The sequence below is a fragment of the Leptodactylus fuscus genome, chromosome 6 (genome assembly GCF_031893055.1).
Source record: "Leptodactylus fuscus isolate aLepFus1 chromosome 6, aLepFus1.hap2, whole genome shotgun sequence".
NCBI classification, from domain to species: Eukaryota; Metazoa; Chordata; class Amphibia; order Anura; family Leptodactylidae; genus Leptodactylus; species Leptodactylus fuscus.
Genome location: NC_134270.1, coordinates 16,413,431 through 16,431,783, shown reverse-complemented (window position 1 = coordinate 16,431,783; position 18,353 = coordinate 16,413,431). Strand labels below are relative to the sequence as shown.

Sequence of the window (18,353 nt, the reverse complement as noted above, 5' to 3'; positions counted from 1 at the left end):
AATTTTTAATATTTATTCAATAAAATTTATATATTTTATAGATATTGTATTGAATTCATAATTTTTGACCACTATCTCCATGGTATGTTTAGGTGTTTGTTCTATATGTGGTCTTTTTCATTCATGAGGAAATTGTTTAAGTGTTTGTACTTGCATTTCCACCTGATATTTCAGTATCTGATGACATGGTAAAATACCTTTCTGCTTGGCAAATTAACAAACTTCTCTGATGTATAATTAAAATAATTCTACGTCATTTGCATAATAACTCAATCAGGGCCAGATTATAGGGTGGGCTCAGGGACTTCTCGCCTCCGGTAGGGCCTACACACCCTTCCTGTTCCTCCACTGCTCCTCCCAGATTTCACCAGTCACCTTCCTGGAAGTCACTATCATTAACCCTTTAACACCAGGTTTATCCTTCATGATGTGACTTTTATTATTTTTTTGCACCACCTTCCATGATCCATAACTTTTTATTCTTTTTGTTCCAAATTTTGTTGGCAATTTGTTCCATGTGAACATGACCTAACAATGGTTTATTCACATTTCATTATTTTTCTTTTATGGTAGAAAGAATTGATCTGTGCAATAACAAGTTTGTTTTACTGTATTTTAGATTAAACACTGCTGTGGCTCCATTACTGTTTGCCGACCAGTTTATTCAGATTTCCACCGCTCTGCCATCAAACTATCTGTATGGACTGGGAGAACATCTGACCGCACTCAACCTAGACCTGAACTGGAAGACGCTCACTTACTGGAACAGGGACCTAATACCTCGGGTAAGGCGGGGGGAATCTAGAAGTATCTATCTATCTATCTATCTATCTATCTATCTATCATCTATCTATCTATCTATCTATCTCCTATCTATCTATCTATCTATCTATCTATCTATCTATCTATCATCTATCTATCTATCTATCTATCTATCTATCTATCTATCTCCTATCTATCTATCTATCTATCTCCTATCTATCTATCTATCTATCTATCTCCTATCTATCTATCTATCTATCTATCTATCTATCTATCTCCTATCTATCTATCTATCTATCTATCTATCTATCATCTATCTATCTATCTATCTATCTCCTATCTATCTATCTATCTATCTATCTATCTATCTATCTATCTCCTATCTATCTATCTATCTATCTATCTATCTATCTATCTATCTCCTATCTATCTATCTATCTCCTATCTATCTATCTATCTATCTATCTATCTATCTCCTATCTATCTATCTCCTATCTATCTATCTATCTATCTCCTATCTATCTATCTATCTATCTATCTATCTATCTATCTATCTCCTATCTATCTATCTATCTATCTATCTATCTCCTATCTATCTATCTATCTATCTATCTATCTCCTATCTATCTATCTATCTATCTATCTCCTATCTATCTATCTATCTCCTATCTATCTATCTCCTATCTATCTATCTATCTATCTATCTATCTATCTATCTATCTCCTATCTATCTATCTATCTCCTATCTATCTATCTATCTATCTATCTATCTATCTATCTATCTCCTATCTATCTATCTCCTATCTATCTATCTATCTATCTATCTATCTATCTATCTATCTATCTATCTATCTCCTATCTATCTATCTCCTATCTATCTATCTATCTATCTATCTATCTATCTATCTATCTCCTATCTATCTATCTCCTATCTATCTATCTATCTATCTATCTATCTATCTATCACCATTCTTTAAAGCGGGTGAACCACGAGTAAATTTGAGCGTGACACATAGCGTCATCCTTGTAAGCGGTCTTCAACATTTGAACGGTTTCTGATGCTTTTTTCCCGAGCAGAAAGCAAAACTTCACAGCCGCGCGCTGCTCATAAAACTTCTCCGTGAAGAAAAACGACGGCTGGACAAAACAGCTCTTGCAAGAAAATTCACTGCGGGTAGACGAAACCTTCCGCAGTAAGGCAGCGTGATGTGTGATGTATAGCCGGCCCAGGCGACTACACACTGCCTTACTCTTACATGCGGTGCACGATTGCACACATGGTTGACTTGCTCCCATCGCCTCTGATGAACCGGCTTGTCCAGAATCCCAATGGACACCTGGTGACCCCATTATAAGCTATAAGGTCCACGGGTAACCGCTATTTTAGCGGAGAGCCTAGTGTAGGTGTGAACCAAGCCTGATATGTCCATGTTTGTTTCTATTATTTAGATGTGATCCAGTGAAATGGGGACGACTGAAATTTTAGGTTTTTAAAAAATGTTAAATTTTTTTTAAAACTTAATTTTCTTTCCTAAACCCTCCTTGGGGGCTGGAACTTGAAGCCTTTAGGTCTCTTGTGCCGTCGACTGCAATACTACTGTATGTTTGACAGTGTCTGGTTCTTACACGTCTAGGAAGATGCAAACCTGTACGGCACTCATCCTTTCTATGTTGCAATGGAGAACGATGGATCAGCTCATGGAGTGTTTCTCCTCAACAGCAATGCCATGGGTAGGTGTATCATACATGGCCAAAAATACTCTCATAGCTATACATATATGTGACACCCATTCTGCAAATTCACGCAGCGATTTGGAACATCTTCGTCGAGACGATGCAGCTGGATCTTGTATGGGCGCCATTTTGGCATAGTCAATGTCTGCCCAATGGTGGTTTGACCTCACTCTTCTGTGACAGATGCCGAATACTATGATGTGATCTCTTGCTAAAGGACTCCAGGACGGCCATTGTTGTTGATTTGTTGGCAGTTTTGATACATCCAAGTTCTGGCAGTTCAACACCGAATTGGTTTGGTGAAATTGGTCCAGCAATTTCCCAACTGTGCCATGGCGGAAGGATGGTCTGATAGGGTGTCGAGGATGGAGTTCTTCGCTCCCCTGAGATCCAGAATCTCTTTTTATACCGACGTCACAGAGTAGCATTATATTCAATGACAATGAATGGGGGCTATTCACATAATATAGGTCATATCCTATTTTTGGCCTCTTGGGTGCAAGAAGGCTGTGAACAATGGACATTTATCATGGCCGATTTGCAACTCTATTGTGAAAATCTAGCCTAAATGTTATTTTTTGTTTTTGTCCCCTTTCCCGGGCCTCCACCTATTATACCCCGGGGTCTGAAGAGACCCCACAGTATAATAATTTCAGTTTTGGTTCTATCCCAACAAGTTTGGCCCGAGAGGAGAACAATATGGGACAATACGAATCCTTAGAGGTTTTGCCTGTCTTAATTTTTACCACTATATTTCTAGACATCATATTGCAGCCTGACCCTGCTTTGACCTGGAGAACTATAGGAGGGATTTTGGATTTCTATATCTTTTTGGGTCCGGAGCCTAAAACAGTTGTGAAGCAGTACCAAGAAGTCGTTGGTAAGAATCTCTACAGTGCAACTGCACTTGGTTAAGATTTATTTATACAATTTTTGCTTTAAGGGGTCATCTAGATTAAAAAAGTAACATGCAGTCAGGAGGGGAGGGCTATAGGATAAAAATACACTGACAACTGTACACCCCCCTCCCGTTTCCTAAGATTAGGGTTGAGCGATCGGGATCGGAAAGGATTGGATTCCGATCTTTTCCTGTGGGATCAAGGTCGGAGGTTATTTCCCACAATGCTTGGCCAATCATAGTGGGAAAAGCTAACAATGATTGGCTAGTATCCAAGCATTGTGGGAAATAACCTTGATCCCGCGGGAAAAGATTGGAATCCGATCTTTTCCGATCCTGATCGCTCAACCCTACCTATGATACATACAGCTGAGAGTGCTGATTGGTTCTGCCGATGTGATGTCACTTCCTCAGTTGCTCAGAGCAATGAATGTGAGGGCGGAGCCAGTGCAGGAAAGGAGAGGAGGATGCAAGTAACACAAGGTGCACACTAGCATTTGGGTCTCCATTCCTCGGGTCCGCTTGGGGACACTGAGAATGTAAACTGTAGTCACCAAGTGGGCAAAAGTCAGGGCTGGGGGTGATGGCTGGCCCAGTGCAGGAACGGATGGGAGGATGCAAGTATAAACTCATATTTATTTTAAGCCCCCCCTCCCCCTCCGACTACATTTCCACCATACTAAACATGTAACTGCTTTAAGCTATATTTAATATAAAGTTGCCTGTTTTTTGGAAAAAAAAAAGATCCCCTAAAAAGTTATTTGTCATCCGGGCAGGTTGATATAGGGAAAATACTATAAAATATACATTATGCAAATACTGGGTAATATGTTAATTATGTATGTTGTATTATGTCTTCTTTCAGGGAATCCCTTTATGCCGCCATATTGGGGCCTTGGATTTCACCTCTGTCGCTGGGGGTATACCAGCTCTAAGATGACCCGCGAGGCTGTGAAAAAAATGAGAGATATTAAAATTCCTCTGGTAACGAAACACAATTTTCTGTTCTTGCATGTCATCCGCTAATTAAACATGTTGGTCCCGATTAAGTAATAGTCAGTCAGTGTAAGCTTAGCCAGGCAGTCTGCGGTACTACTCCAGATTTATCACAGTGACTCATGTTAGATGATAAATACGGTATGATATACTATTTCTTGTTGTACTTTGAGACAGAATAATACTTTACAAATTTTAATGCATTTTTGGCCCATCATGGCACGTTCCAGCGTAGATTTCCCATATAAGTCATGTCAGGAAACCGCCGCGAGTTATAATTAGACATGAATGAACCTCTTCACATTAATTTTGTGTTTGGTTTCGGCCATCTCGGGTCCCCTTTTTGTTTCAGATTAAACAAGTTCAGTACTCTCGGTCTCTTCAGACCCCAGGGTATGATAGGTGGAGGCCCAGGGAAGGTGTAAAATTTTTTTACAAAATTCCTAATCTCCTTCTGTTACCTTTTTGGTCCTCCTAATGACGCCTACCATTTTTCTGTGATGTCATCAGTCCAGGGGGGTCACAGTTGAGGCCTGTTATTGGGCCATCAGTGGTCACATGGGCATGCTAAACTGCTGAACATCATGACACTCGGTGTGCCCAAGTCACCTCTGAGGCCCAAACATAGGCCTGAGCCCGGGCTGATGACATCACAGAATAGCGACAGATGTCACCAGGAAAGCACTAGATGACGCAAGAGAAATAAAAGGTGAGTATGAATGCGTTTTTTTCCTATTTTTGTCCCTGGGCCTCAAGAGTATCATGCGGCGGCCATTTTAGTTAACCTATGACGAATCTCAAATTTGTTTGGTTGAACAATTTGCAATATTCAGTACAAATTGATTCAACCATCTCTAGTTACAATAAATATGTCGGGTTGAGGCACCCCTGGCCCGCCTCGCTCCAACCACATTTGTGAAAAGTAGCGAGTATGGGGCAAAACAGGTGTGACATCTTTAGCACAACATCGGTTGGCAGCTGATTTTTGGCTTATTTAGACATATTTAGTACAATGGTGGTTTGTAGGAACGCTCGGTCACCCCATCATGGTCCCTTTGCAAAAGATCCCGAGCACAGGCCTCAAGCAATGGCCAAAATAGTAGGACCTTTCAGTCTGTAGTCAGGTCTCTCCTGTGACAAATATGTAGTTATTTGTTATATATTTCCCAGGATGTGCAATGGAACGACATTGACTATATGCAAGAATACCTAGACTTCACTCATGACCCAGAACGCTTTGGAGATTTACCAGAGATGGTGAAAGAATTGCATGACATGGGCATGAAATATATCCCAATTGTGGTAAGGCGTGCTATACACATAATGCTATGAAAGGTTAATATATAGTATCATACACGTACTTAGAAAACTGGGACAGAGACTGAAATTAAATGTCTAGCAGAGTAAACCCAGTTTACTGCAGTGGGATAATTGCCACAACGTGGTATCTCACCAAGAAGCCAATAAAAAAAATCACCGAAAAAAAATGAATGACTTTTAATTGTCTTTTGTGATAAAACATTACACTATAGAATTGACTCTGTAGTTATGTGCTTCCTTCTGGAGCACTGACCTTCTCTCTGCTCTTCTGATGTACACAGCGTTTGCTGTATGAACAGGAAGTCAAACTATCAAGGCAGGCCTATGGATCCTGTTCAAAAGGGAACACTGTGTATGTCAGAGGATCAGAGAGGAAATTAGTGCTCTGTAAGGGAACATATAACTCCACAATATCCGTAAATTATTCAGTAAGATTACACAGAACACTGGTTTGTTTTCTACCAGGTGCTTCTTAGCATAGAACTGGTTTGCCCTTATTAATATGATATGGTTTTGACTTTTATTACACCTTTATCTGTATTAGGAACCAGCTATTGGCCTTACTAGCACTAAAGGACCTTACCTGCCTTATGTAGATGGACTGAAGAGAGGAGTATATGTCACCAATGAGACCGGCCAGCCACTTATAGGAAAGGTAGATATTTTACAGACGCCTTTATACATCGGCGGGGATAAACCTATCCCACGGGCAAGTTATACTGAATATGCAATAAATTCATCCGGATATTTTCATTACTCATTACTCCACGTAGGTTTGGCCCGGCTTAACCGTTTTTGTTGACTTTGTAAACCCAGAAGCGCATAAATGGTGGTACGATATGCTGAAAGAGTTTCATGATAAGGTGCCGTTTGATGGGATGTGGATTGTAAGTATCACTCATCGCTTTAAAAAAACCCCCCTAAAACTATAACTTGTATTTTTTAAATAATTGTGTTTTTTTTATAAAATTCAGAGGTTGAACAGTAATATGCAGCTCGAGAAGTTTATCGCCGTACAACCAGGGCAGATTCTGGCTTTTCTGCTGCCTGGGGCGAAAATTGATATGTTGCCCACCCCACACCTTCACCTCCTGGCGCATGCGCAGTGACATACACCTGGCCTCACTGCTTAGCTTAAAGCACTTGAAGGAGCAATTGAAGTGGAACGTAAGGAGACAGGGGCACCTGGAGTGAAAAGCAATTGTGCAGCCAACATCAATAAGATGTTTCTAGCACCAACTCACAGTGGCTGCCCTTTAAAGAAGACCTTTCACCACCTCCACCAATTCCATTGCATCATTGAATAGGCTCCACAACAATGATTTTGGTGTAGTTGCCTTTTTTTCCCTAGCCCCCACTATTCCCAAGAAATAATTTCATTTAGTTTCAGCACAATGCTCTTCACTGTCAGGTGGGCGGTCTTTGTGTTTCTGCTCCAGCTCAGGACCACCCACCTGACAATGAAGAGTATAATTGTGATGAAACTATCAGAATTGATTGCTCAGGAATGGTGGGGGAGCTAGAGAAAAAATCAGTGGAATGGCATCTATTGAAGGAGGCAAAGATGTGGTGAAGGGTTCTCTTTAAAGGGATGGTCCAGAATATACAATTTTCCAAAAGAAGGCCTTCTTCTGCAGAAGTCCTTGTCTCCTGTGATGTCACGTACCAATCGAGGGCCTCACAAGACATCACAGGTTCCTTTACTTAGGCTGCTGAGACCACGGATTAGCCTCAGTGGTCACATGCGGCGAGGACTTGTGCCGGGAACAAGAGCAATAAGACATGTTCCATAAACCTATACCGGTGGGACTGGCCACTTTTGGGTAGGGTTTTGGTAGGCCATCCCCTTTTCAGGCTAGGATGGATATGATAACTAGGTAAATGCATCAAAGTTTTTATTTGTCACAGGATATGAACGAACCGGCAAACACCCACGCACACGGATCTGTGGACAACTGTACGGACAATACACTAGAAAATCCACCCTATGTCCCAAGTAAGTTTCATTCTATAGGGAAGATTTAAGAAAACTGTCTTATTGTCTATGGCATCCGATCATAGAAATTCTGACTTGTTTCATCGGGGGTCCCTATACACATATAGGGTTTTCTGCATCACCGATGGCCATTTAACTCCGGTTATTGGGGTTGTCAAGACTAGATACTGATGGTTTATCCTTAGGATGGTTCATCTAACAACCTGGCATACCCACAATGAGCCGTTATGGCAGAGTGTAAAGGCTCTGTACACTGTATAATATCCATGGCAGTGCTTCTAGCTCGGTACACTGTGTAGATATGGGAAGCGGAGGAGGTGCCAGGTTTTGGCTTTGCATTGATCTCATGAGGAGATATTCTAAGGAGAAGCCATGAATATCTAGTCTTGGACAAACCCTTTAAAGATGACCTTTCGCCACCTCCAACAACTCCAATAGTTGCCGCTGATTCTGGCACAGTTGGAATTTTTCTCTAGACCCCAGTGTTCCTGAGCAATTGGTGATGTTGTGTTAGTGATCACCACATTAATTAGGCTCTCTACCATCAGGTGGGCGGTCCCTGTCGTTCTGCTCCAGCCCAGGACCGCCTACCTGACAGTTGCGAGACCTAATTAGCATCATAAGTGCTGAAACTAATTGAAATGTTTTTTCAGGAATGGTGGGGACTAGAGAAAAAATTTCAACTGTGCTGGAATCAGCGAAGTAGCAGCAAAGAGTTTGGATTGGTGGAGGTGGTGAAAGAACATTTTTAAGTAACATAAGAAATTAGGTCTAACCCTGATAGACAACCTCGGGGAAATTTGTAAACAAAAAAAATACATACAGGACATACAGTAAAAACAGCGTGTTCACCCCCATACACATAAGATAGTCAGCTAATCTCACCAAAATCGGTGAATGTACCCGACTTATTTCTTATGTCCATATGACTCGCTTACTCCAGCCCAGGACACCTGACATATCTCACCTCATGTGACCTGTATATTCTGACCTCTCATAGGTGTAATACCAAAATTAAAAAAGGGGGATGTGGGGTGCGGGTGATAATGCTTTATCATTTCTATCCAATCTACCAGATTTTGTTACTAATATTTTCCCTGTCCTGTACTTAGATGTAGTAGGAGGAGTATTACGGCATACGACAATCTGTGCGTCCAGCCATCAATATCTCTCATCACACTATAACCTTCACAACATGTACGGGTTCACCGAAACCATCGCATCTCATGAGTAAGTGGAAGGGATATGAAGAGAATATCCACTACACATATCTTTCTGCTGTACATATATGTCCAGTACACATACATGTCCACTATACATATATATCTGCTGTACATACATGTCCACTACACATATACAGTATATCTGCTGTACATACCATGTCCACTACACATATATATCTGCTGTACATACATGTCCACTACATATACATATCCACTACATACAAATATCCATTACACATATATACCTGCTGTACATACATGTCCACTACACATATATATCTGCTGTACATACATATCCACTACACATATATATCTGCTGTACATACATGTCCACTACATATACATATCTGCTGTACATATATATACACTACATATACATATCTGCTGTACATACATATCCACTACACATATATATCTGCTGTACATACATGTCCACTACATATACATATCCACTACACATATATATCTGCTGTACATACATGTCCACTACATATACATATCCACTACACATATATATCTGCTGTACATACATATCCACTACATATACATATTCACTACATATACATATCTGCTGTACATACATATCCACTACATATACATATTCACTACATATACATATCTACTGTACTACTGTACATACATATCCACTACATATACATATTCACGACACATACATATCTGCTGTACATACATATCCACTACATATACATGTCCACTACACATATATATCTGCTGTACATCCATGTCCACTACATATACATATTCACTACATATACATATCTGCAGTACATACATATCCACTACACACAAATATCCATTACACATATATATTTTTAACGTACGACACACAGCAGTATATATTTCCCTGAAATGTATGTGAGATCCGTGAAACCGGACGCCCCTCGAATGTAAAAGGACTGTGAAAAATTGATGTTTTTCACGGCCATTTTACATCCCTGTTGTGTGATTCCAGCCTTACTAGGTAATGTTCTTCCATGCCTGCCTAAACCTTTTGCACATTACTGTATTGGTCTATGTATGGCCACCTAGTGGTTGTGCTGTGCATTGCAGTCTGTTAAGGGTTTTACAAGTATGTTATACATCGTACTGGACTGGTTTTATATCAAATTGGATTCTTTAGCCAAATATAAGATGGACAAGTCTTTAGCCATCTACTGGAGTGGAAGCGTGAATACGTCACTACCGATCCTTAAAGAATCAGGACTCCCATCCTTAAGATTGATGGGACCCCAATGGATCTCTCAGCCCCAAAAATCTTCCGCACTGTAAATACTGATGTCATTTTTTATTTATTCTGTCAGTGCTTTGATAAAGATCAGAGGAAAACGTCCATTTGTGATTTCTCGATCCACGTTTGCCAGTCACGGTCGATATGGCGGACACTGGACAGGAGATATAGAGAGCACCTGGGAGCAGCTGTATTACTCTATACCCGGTGAGATGGTTTCTAATATCTGTAAGGTCCTTTAAGGGGTTGTGACACAAATGACACTTACCTGCTATCCATAGATGGGACCACCGGTGATCAAGGAAGGGGACCTGAAGCGCTGGAATGGAGCGCTGGTACATGCGCGGCCAACACACCAGTCACTTCTATGGAGTTGCCAAAGAACGTGCAGCCCTATAGATGTTTATAGGGCCCCAGCCATAAATCCCCTCCAGCGCTCTATTTATATGGAATATTCTAGGGAACGTTTGGGTTCCATTCTTTGGATTGTTGGGAATCCCCAGAGGACGGATCTGACAATTATACCCTATCCCATAGAAAGTGAATAAGTGTCATTGGTGATGTAACCCCATAATAGCAGGCATACTGTCCCACCTGATCACAGGGATGCAACCGTATACTGGGCAAGACATTGCCAAGACAGTCATCCATTGCCCATCAGGTATCATGTGCGGGTTCTACTGACTAGATACATGATACATATGAGGCATGAGGCAGTTGCCCCATATCAGGTGATAGAGTATACCTGGACAACCTCTTTACTACATCAACTATCCTACAATGGTTTCCTTCTCTGCGTTGCAGCTATACTACTGTTCAATATGTACGGGGTTCCCTTAGTTGGAGCGGATCTCTGTGGATTTGTGGGTAACGTAACAGAAGAGCTCTGTGTGCGCTGGCATCAGGTTGGAGCATTTTACCCATTTATGCGGAACCACAACACCATTGAATCGTCGGTAAGAAAGTAATCCAACGCACGCTATTATAAAGTCACACATTATGTAAAGTAACTGTCGCCCCTTCGGTTTACTAACGATAACACAGGTGAAAGTTCAGGCCAAAGATGCATGGAAGGTAGGGTTGAGCGATTGGGATTGGGAAAGACCGGATTCCCGATCGGCGATCGAGCAAATTTCACGATCGGGATCGGCTGGAAAATGATCGGAAATTTAAAATCGATCCTGAAATCTCAAGATTGGCTCAACCCCAATGGAAGGATAGGGCACTCAAAAAGTTGCCATGACCTTCATTGTTTGTCTTAGGCTCCATTCCCACAGCCAAGCACCATCCTGGAAATTTAGCAAAAATTTGGAAAATTTGCGACTTCTTCATCAATCGATTCTTGAAGTGTTGATGAGAACGTTCTCCTGTCTGTCGTGATTTAACCCCAGATTTATCAATGCGACTAAAAAAAGTTACAAAAATGTAAATTTAGCAAAGGAGCAGTGTAGAAAATTTCAAGAAAAAATTCTAGATTTCAGGATGCGTCAAATTTATCATCCATTTGATAAATTTTGTGAAAATGACAACAATTATTTGCACATTCAAATGAACATTTATCTTATTTGTGGATTTCAGTCGCAGGAGCCTTTTGTATTCAGCAAAGAATCCCAAGCCGCCATCAGGAAGGTTGTACTAAGGCGCTACATGCTGCTGCCATATCTGTACACTTTGTTCCACAAGGCTCACACTTCAGGAGATACCGTGGCAAGAGCTCTTTTTGTGGAGTAAGTACATTTAAAGGGGTTGTCTATGGTTAGAAAAAAAAAACTTAGCTGCTTTATTCCTAAACAGCGCCACACCTGTCCACAGGTTGTTTGTGGAACTGCTGCTTCTCATTGTCTGTATTTCCTTCATCAGGTTTCCATCGGATAGAAATACCTGGACCATTGATCGCCAGTTTCTGTGGGGAGAAGCCATATACATTACTCCAGTCCTGGAAGAAGGGAAGACTGAAGTTAGAGGATATTTTCCAGCGGGGGTGTGGTATGATCTGTTTTCGGTAGGTTTTATGGTATCATTTACATTTTGGGACATGTTCACGCAATCAGATAAAAAAAAGGAAAAATAACATTGCATTTAAAGTGCACCTCAAGTTATAGACAACGTTCATCAATGAATAGTTCAGGTTTATTTAAGAAACTTTGTAATATATCTTACTAGCATTACCCGCGACTTCGTCCGCGCCACTCTCACTCCCTGCGCGAATCACCTTGTACGCGGCCCCAGCCTCCCCCACGCACCCATCCTGCTTCCCCCTGCATGCACGGCAGCGCCGAGGCAGTTTCCCCGCCATGCCACAACCAAGGGTGCCACTCCCATCCATGCACAACGCCCCCCACCAGTGCTATACACACAAACTCCAACAGGCGGCCCCACTACCTGTTCCTTCCCACCACCATTCACACACCCACCTCCACCCCACCACCCCCGCATTTTGCTATTCTGAGCTCTTTTAACACCACAAGGTTGTAGATAAGAGGCTACCAGTGCACAGAACAAGGCAATAAATTAATTAACTAGTGGACAACAGCCTCCTATTCCACCCTCCCTTCTCCATAGAGCTCTTTTTGTGAGGCTGAATACGGAGACGGATATAAGGTTAACAAGAAGTCTGAATGAAAGCAAGGAGCAGGAGAATAGCTTAATAAGTGGAGAAGGAAACAGATTTCCTTAATTAGATATATGACAAAGTTTCTTATATTCACCTGGACTATTCATTTATGACAAATCTATAACTGGGGATCCACTTTACACTAATATAAGCCTGTGTTTCTACATTAAAAGCATGCAATGAATTTTAGCTCCAAAATCCACAATAATATATGCAACAACAGAGGCGCTGTCAGGGACTCCACCGTCAAAAGCTTAGCCCACCAGATGCTGTGCTCAATGCCTCCCACTCCCTCAGGACTCCTGCAATGAGATCATGGTGTCATCGCCTTGCCTGCACCAGGATCTTGATGTTCTGTGCATTATAAAGGGTTAGGGCTCGTTATCATGGAACAAGAGGGGTGAATTCTGACGCCGAATCCACCTCAGAATCCGCCCCCTCACAATAGAGGTCTATGTAGACCGCTAGCTTCCTTTTTTCCATGAGCGGTATGTTCTGGCTCACGGAAAAAAGAAGCGAGCTGCCCTTTCTTCAGGCGGATCCCGCGGCTGAGTCAGCCCTGGCGTCCGCCTCGCAACAGCACTCTCCAGACTAGGCCCATTCATTTGGGCCTACTCCGGAGTGGAAAGCCGCGACTGTCGGCAGGTGCATTTTGGTCCTATTCTGACGCGGCTTTCCGCATAAAAATCAAGACCAAAATATGTGGTCTCATGCCCCGTGTGAACTAGCCCGTAAAGGAACACTCCAGACATAACCGATTGTGTTATACCTGGTGCAAGGACTGAGGGAGTGGAGCAGGACACAGATTCAAAGAACACCAGAGAGAGAATCCCTGTGTTGTGCTCCGCCCCTGAGGATCTGCACCAACTATAACATAGTAAATCAACTATGCCTGGAGTGTTTCCTTTAAGTATGGCAGGGCTTGTGGCTACTTGGGGTGTCACTGGTATCAGCTGGTTTCTGCACTTCGTGTCCAGCAATGACGACCCCAAAACACCCTTCTGCCCCATGGGATTGGCAGAAAACACGACTGAATTTTTTAAAATAACAAACAATTTGACAACTTTTCGATATTTAGTTTCCATTTTTCTTCTACTGATAATTTTTTGCTTTTGTTATTTCTCCTACATTTACAGGGTGCTGGAATCAAAAGTAAAGGAGAATGGTTCACGCTCCCGGCCCCTTTGGACACAATACACACTCACATTAGGGGCGGCTACATTATACCTGCACAGGTAAGAAGCTATCGGCTCACACACAACACACAGTCCTCGGCGTTCTTATCCATCACCATTTCTCTGCACTCTTTTGTACATTTTTAACCCCTTTCCACAACAGCCATTTTTTCGATTTTCGTTTTTGACACCTCTCCTTCCAAAAGCCATTTTTACAAGGACTTTATTTTTCAGAGTTAATTGTACTTTGTTATGGTACCATTCCATATTCCATACAATGTTCTGGGACGCTGAAACAAATTCAGAATGGGGTGGAATTAGAGAAAAACTGCATTTGTGTGACTTATTTATGGATCAATAGGAAACAAAACCGGGAGCCCTCAATAGGTTTTGTGCCGTTCACGGCAAACAGAAGCAACCTGCCCTTTCTTGCTGTGGATTCCGCGGCCGAATCCACCGCAGCATCCGCAGCGCGACACCTCCCTCCCAACTAGCACCATTCATTTGGGCCTAATCCGGAGCAGAATGCCATGACTCGGTGCCGGTGCATTGCATTCTTTGGATCGGATTCTGAGGTGGCTTCCGCCTCAAAATCTGGTCCAAAAAACCCTGCGTGAACCCGGTCTTACAGGGGAAAGCAGTAGAGATGAGCGAGTAGTATTCGATCGAGTAGGTATTCGATCGAATACTACGGTATTCGAAATACTCGTACTCGATCGAGTACCACTCGCTATTCGAATGGAAAAGTTCAATGCAGAACCAGCATTGATTGGCCGAATGCTATATAGGCGGCCAATCAACGCTGGTTCTTCTCCTACCTTTAGAAGTCTTCTCCCCGCGGCATCTTCCGGCTCTGAATTCACTCTGCCAGGCATCGGGCCTGGGCAGAGCCGACTGCGCATGCCCGTGCTACAAGAAAATGGCCGCTTTGACTGTAAGTGGCCATTTTCTTGTAGTGCGGACATGCGCAGTCGGCTCTGCCCAGGCCTGATGCCTGGCAGAGTGAATTCAGAGCCGGAAGATGCCGCGGGGAGAAGACTTCTAAAGGTAGGAGAAGAACCAGCGTTGATTGGCCGACTGTATAGCATTCGGCCAATCAATGCTGGTTCTGCATCGAACTTTTCCATTCGAATAGCGAGTGGTACTCGATCGAGTACGAGTATTTCGAATACCGTAGTATTCGATCGAATACCTACTCGCTCATCTCTATATATGAACAGAAAAATCATTTGAATAACCTAAAAATGTTTTAGCCTTCAAAATCGCATGTACGAAAACCCCCAGATATTTTTCATGTATAATTTGTTCCTTCAGTCTCTTGGTGTCCGCTCTTGTTCCATGTCTTATATCTGATCTACAGCGACCAGGAATGACCACGAAGGAATCTCGTAAGAACAATCTGATACTCTTAGTCGCACTTTCAGCGAGTGGATCTGCTAAAGGAGATCTATACTGGGACGATGGCGACAGCTTAGACACCTATAAGAATGGCGATTATAGCGCGATTCTATTCAAGGCCGACAATGTAAGTGAACTATTGTCTTACAGACTCAAATGATAGCATATTATTTTTTTGGGCCCGCTGATTTTTGTAAATTTTTTGTAATCCGCAGAACGTTCTTGTGAATGAGGTCGTACAAATAGAGCCCGAAGCAGAAAAGCTCAGGCTGGATTTCGTAGCAGTGATGGGTTTGGCATTCAGTCCTTCAAAAGTTCTGGTTAATGGTGCGGCCCATGAGGATATCAAGTACTTACCGGGGACTAAGGTACTTATATGAGCAAGAACATCCCAAAAAATCACAAAAACAGTGCGAGGACAGGCGTCGTATCAGCTTTCTTGGAATCACATAAAGAAACATGAAAACAAGTGAAAAACTATTCAGTGCAAAGCATAGAATATCAAAACGGGTGTTAGAAAAAATAGCTGTAGCTGTAAAATAATACATAAAATATAGCTACAAACCTGGGCAAAGTGTGATGAAGTAGGTAAGGCTAAGTTCACATCTCAGTACTCTGAGAGTGCGGTGTCTGGCGCTCTTTTCTGTTGTCTTCACCCCGGGCTCAGCAGTAATCTGGGTAAACTGAGCGTCATGACGCTTGGTGTCACCATATGCCCGATGGTGGCCCAATCAAAGGCCTCAGCTGTAACCCCCATGCTGAAGATGTCACCAAGAGAGCGCCAGATGCCAAGAGGTAACAGAAGGTGAGTATGAATGTTTTTTTTTTTACTTCTCCTCTGGTCCTCCATCTATTATATTAGTTTGTCCAAGACGAATCTCCATTTGTTTGGTTTCATAAAAAACTTAACAATTTGGAATATTCTAGCCGAACTCAGCTCGCTACGAACCAATTCGCCCATCTCTATCATGATCCATCGTCATTTCAATTCAATCTTTACAAGAAGCTTAGGAAACGCCAGTCCTGATAAATCTCCCCCAATATGTTTTGCCCTCATTCTCTCTCTTCTGACCCCCTCCAGCTGTCTTTCCCCTATATCTGGGCACTCTGGTCCATGGAAAATGGAGGGGTTAACATGTGGCTAGCTCCCATGTGCCTCCTGTGTTCTCCACGGACCCCTAAACTTTAATGAATGAGTCTGGACCACATAATGGACAAGAACAGGACCACTCCTGAGATGGCCCAACGGACCCATTGTAACCGCGTGGGGCCATAGAAAAGAATTGGTAAAAAATAGGGACAACCCACCGATGAACATCTACACTTGGTGAACCTATACTCCTGATGCCTGTGAAGATCAAAGCTTTGCTACTTTCATCCTTTCTTGTCTTATTTCAGCTTCTGAAGATTAAGAAACTTTCTTTACCAATTGGAAAACCATTTGAGATCAGATGGTCTTAACCGTGATGTGATGCGTGAAGCAAAGGGAAGACGTCTCTGACCATTGGTGGTGGCGGATGTCGTGTCTGGTCTGGATCACTTACTACTATTTTGAGCCTTATATCTTCTCCAGCCCCATCATCACTTTTACTCTCTTTACTATCCATTGTAGTTCGTAGATCTCAGTGTTTAGTTCATGGACTACCCCGAGGAGGATATCTACAGTACATATAGAAAATATAGACCAAAAACGGGGTCCTAAAGGGATTTTCCCAAAAATTTAAAATGGATAGATGTGAAATCGACCGGATGTCGACCATAGTTCCTGGACTGATCCCTGAGCGGGGCCCCAGTTCCCAGTATCATAGTGATCTCTGACGCTCTTACTGCTTTCTCTTGTCTCTACTGTCCCCGCACAGACAACAGAGCCTATGGGGAGCAGAGACTTCCCGCATCATAGATCTTTATCCTGGCTCAGGGTTTGGTCTTGTAAATATGGCCGACGTCCAGTCTGTATGCCGCGGACAATTTTTTTTTTTAATTCTGAGAACCCCTTTAACCTTGACTTCAAATACATGGCCCATTCCCATAGCTCTAATATGTGTGTATACGAGCCCTAATGTGAAGTAGCGTAAGGGTATACAATATGTCATATAACATGTCCCCGTCTTACTGAGGTCTCTTCTTATGTCCAAGTGCCTGTTGTAAAGCAACTCTCTACTGTCACCCTCATAATCCCAATACATTCGCCATCGAGCCCTGGCCTAACGCACACAACATATACAGATTGGATTATCGACTACTGTAGATTTATTGCAGAGGGCATATGAGTAACCGCAGGTGTGCTTTGCATCATTACTTTATACAGCGCCATACACCGTGTAGTGGTCATGCTTGGCTATTGCAACTCAGTGCCGTTCACTGCTATAGTAGGGCGCAGCAGACACTGCAATTAGCTGATGGTGGGGGGTGCTATAAATGACCTATCCTAATTCTACCGCCTTTGGGAACGCACATTTTTTATTTTCAGGTTAGAGTGTTTTTCATTTGAGATATTTCATAAGTAATACTGCCATGTGACTTGTACCTGAAATAAAAATGTGTATATTTTGGGCAACTATTTCTTTGAGTTTTATCATGAATTATGGTCTTTAATGAGGGCTTCATTTTTGCGGGACAAATTGTACTTCATATTGGTCGTATTTGATATTCCATATAATGTAAAGGGAAGCTGGAATAAAAATCAGAATGAGGTGGAATTAGAGAAAAACTGCCTTTACACAACTTTCTTATGGGCTTTGTTATTATGGCCAAAGTGACCTGTTATCTGTATTATGGCGATAACAAATTTATAGTTTTGTTTTAGCACTTTAACCAAAATCGGAAAAAAAAAAATTCCTGCTGGAGAAACGCAGCTTTTTTGTTGATTTTTCAGCGTTTTTTTTTTTATCCAAAGCCAAGAATGTCTACTAAAGGAATGGGACATATATAGGAAGTTCTTATACTTCTCCCTTCTGCTCAGTCCACTCCTGGCTTTGGCTCAAAAAA

At 42.1% G+C, this 18,353-nt stretch overlaps 1 protein-coding gene across 1 annotated transcript in view; it reads left to right on the top strand.

The window, feature by feature from the left end:
• Positions 1-16,857, top strand: part of LOC142210327 (lysosomal alpha-glucosidase-like) — a 33,888-nt gene extending 17,031 nt beyond the window's left edge. Inside the window, exons 3-19 of the mRNA XM_075279406.1 lie at positions 620-785; positions 2,397-2,493; positions 3,257-3,376; positions 4,260-4,378; positions 5,561-5,692; positions 6,255-6,365; positions 6,484-6,597; positions 7,619-7,706; positions 8,819-8,936; positions 10,252-10,385; positions 10,983-11,134; positions 11,757-11,905; positions 12,039-12,180; positions 13,929-14,027; positions 15,328-15,492; positions 15,581-15,733; positions 16,764-16,857. Coding sequence (XP_075135507.1) covers positions 620-785; positions 2,397-2,493; positions 3,257-3,376; positions 4,260-4,378; positions 5,561-5,692; positions 6,255-6,365; positions 6,484-6,597; positions 7,619-7,706; positions 8,819-8,936; positions 10,252-10,385; positions 10,983-11,134; positions 11,757-11,905; positions 12,039-12,180; positions 13,929-14,027; positions 15,328-15,492; positions 15,581-15,733; positions 16,764-16,826 — 2,122 coding nt within the window. The 3' untranslated portion in view covers positions 16,827-16,857. The remainder of the gene's footprint in view (positions 1-619; positions 786-2,396; positions 2,494-3,256; positions 3,377-4,259; positions 4,379-5,560; positions 5,693-6,254; positions 6,366-6,483; positions 6,598-7,618; positions 7,707-8,818; positions 8,937-10,251; positions 10,386-10,982; positions 11,135-11,756; positions 11,906-12,038; positions 12,181-13,928; positions 14,028-15,327; positions 15,493-15,580; positions 15,734-16,763) is intronic.
• The last annotated feature ends 1,496 nt before the right edge of the window (positions 16,858-18,353 follow it).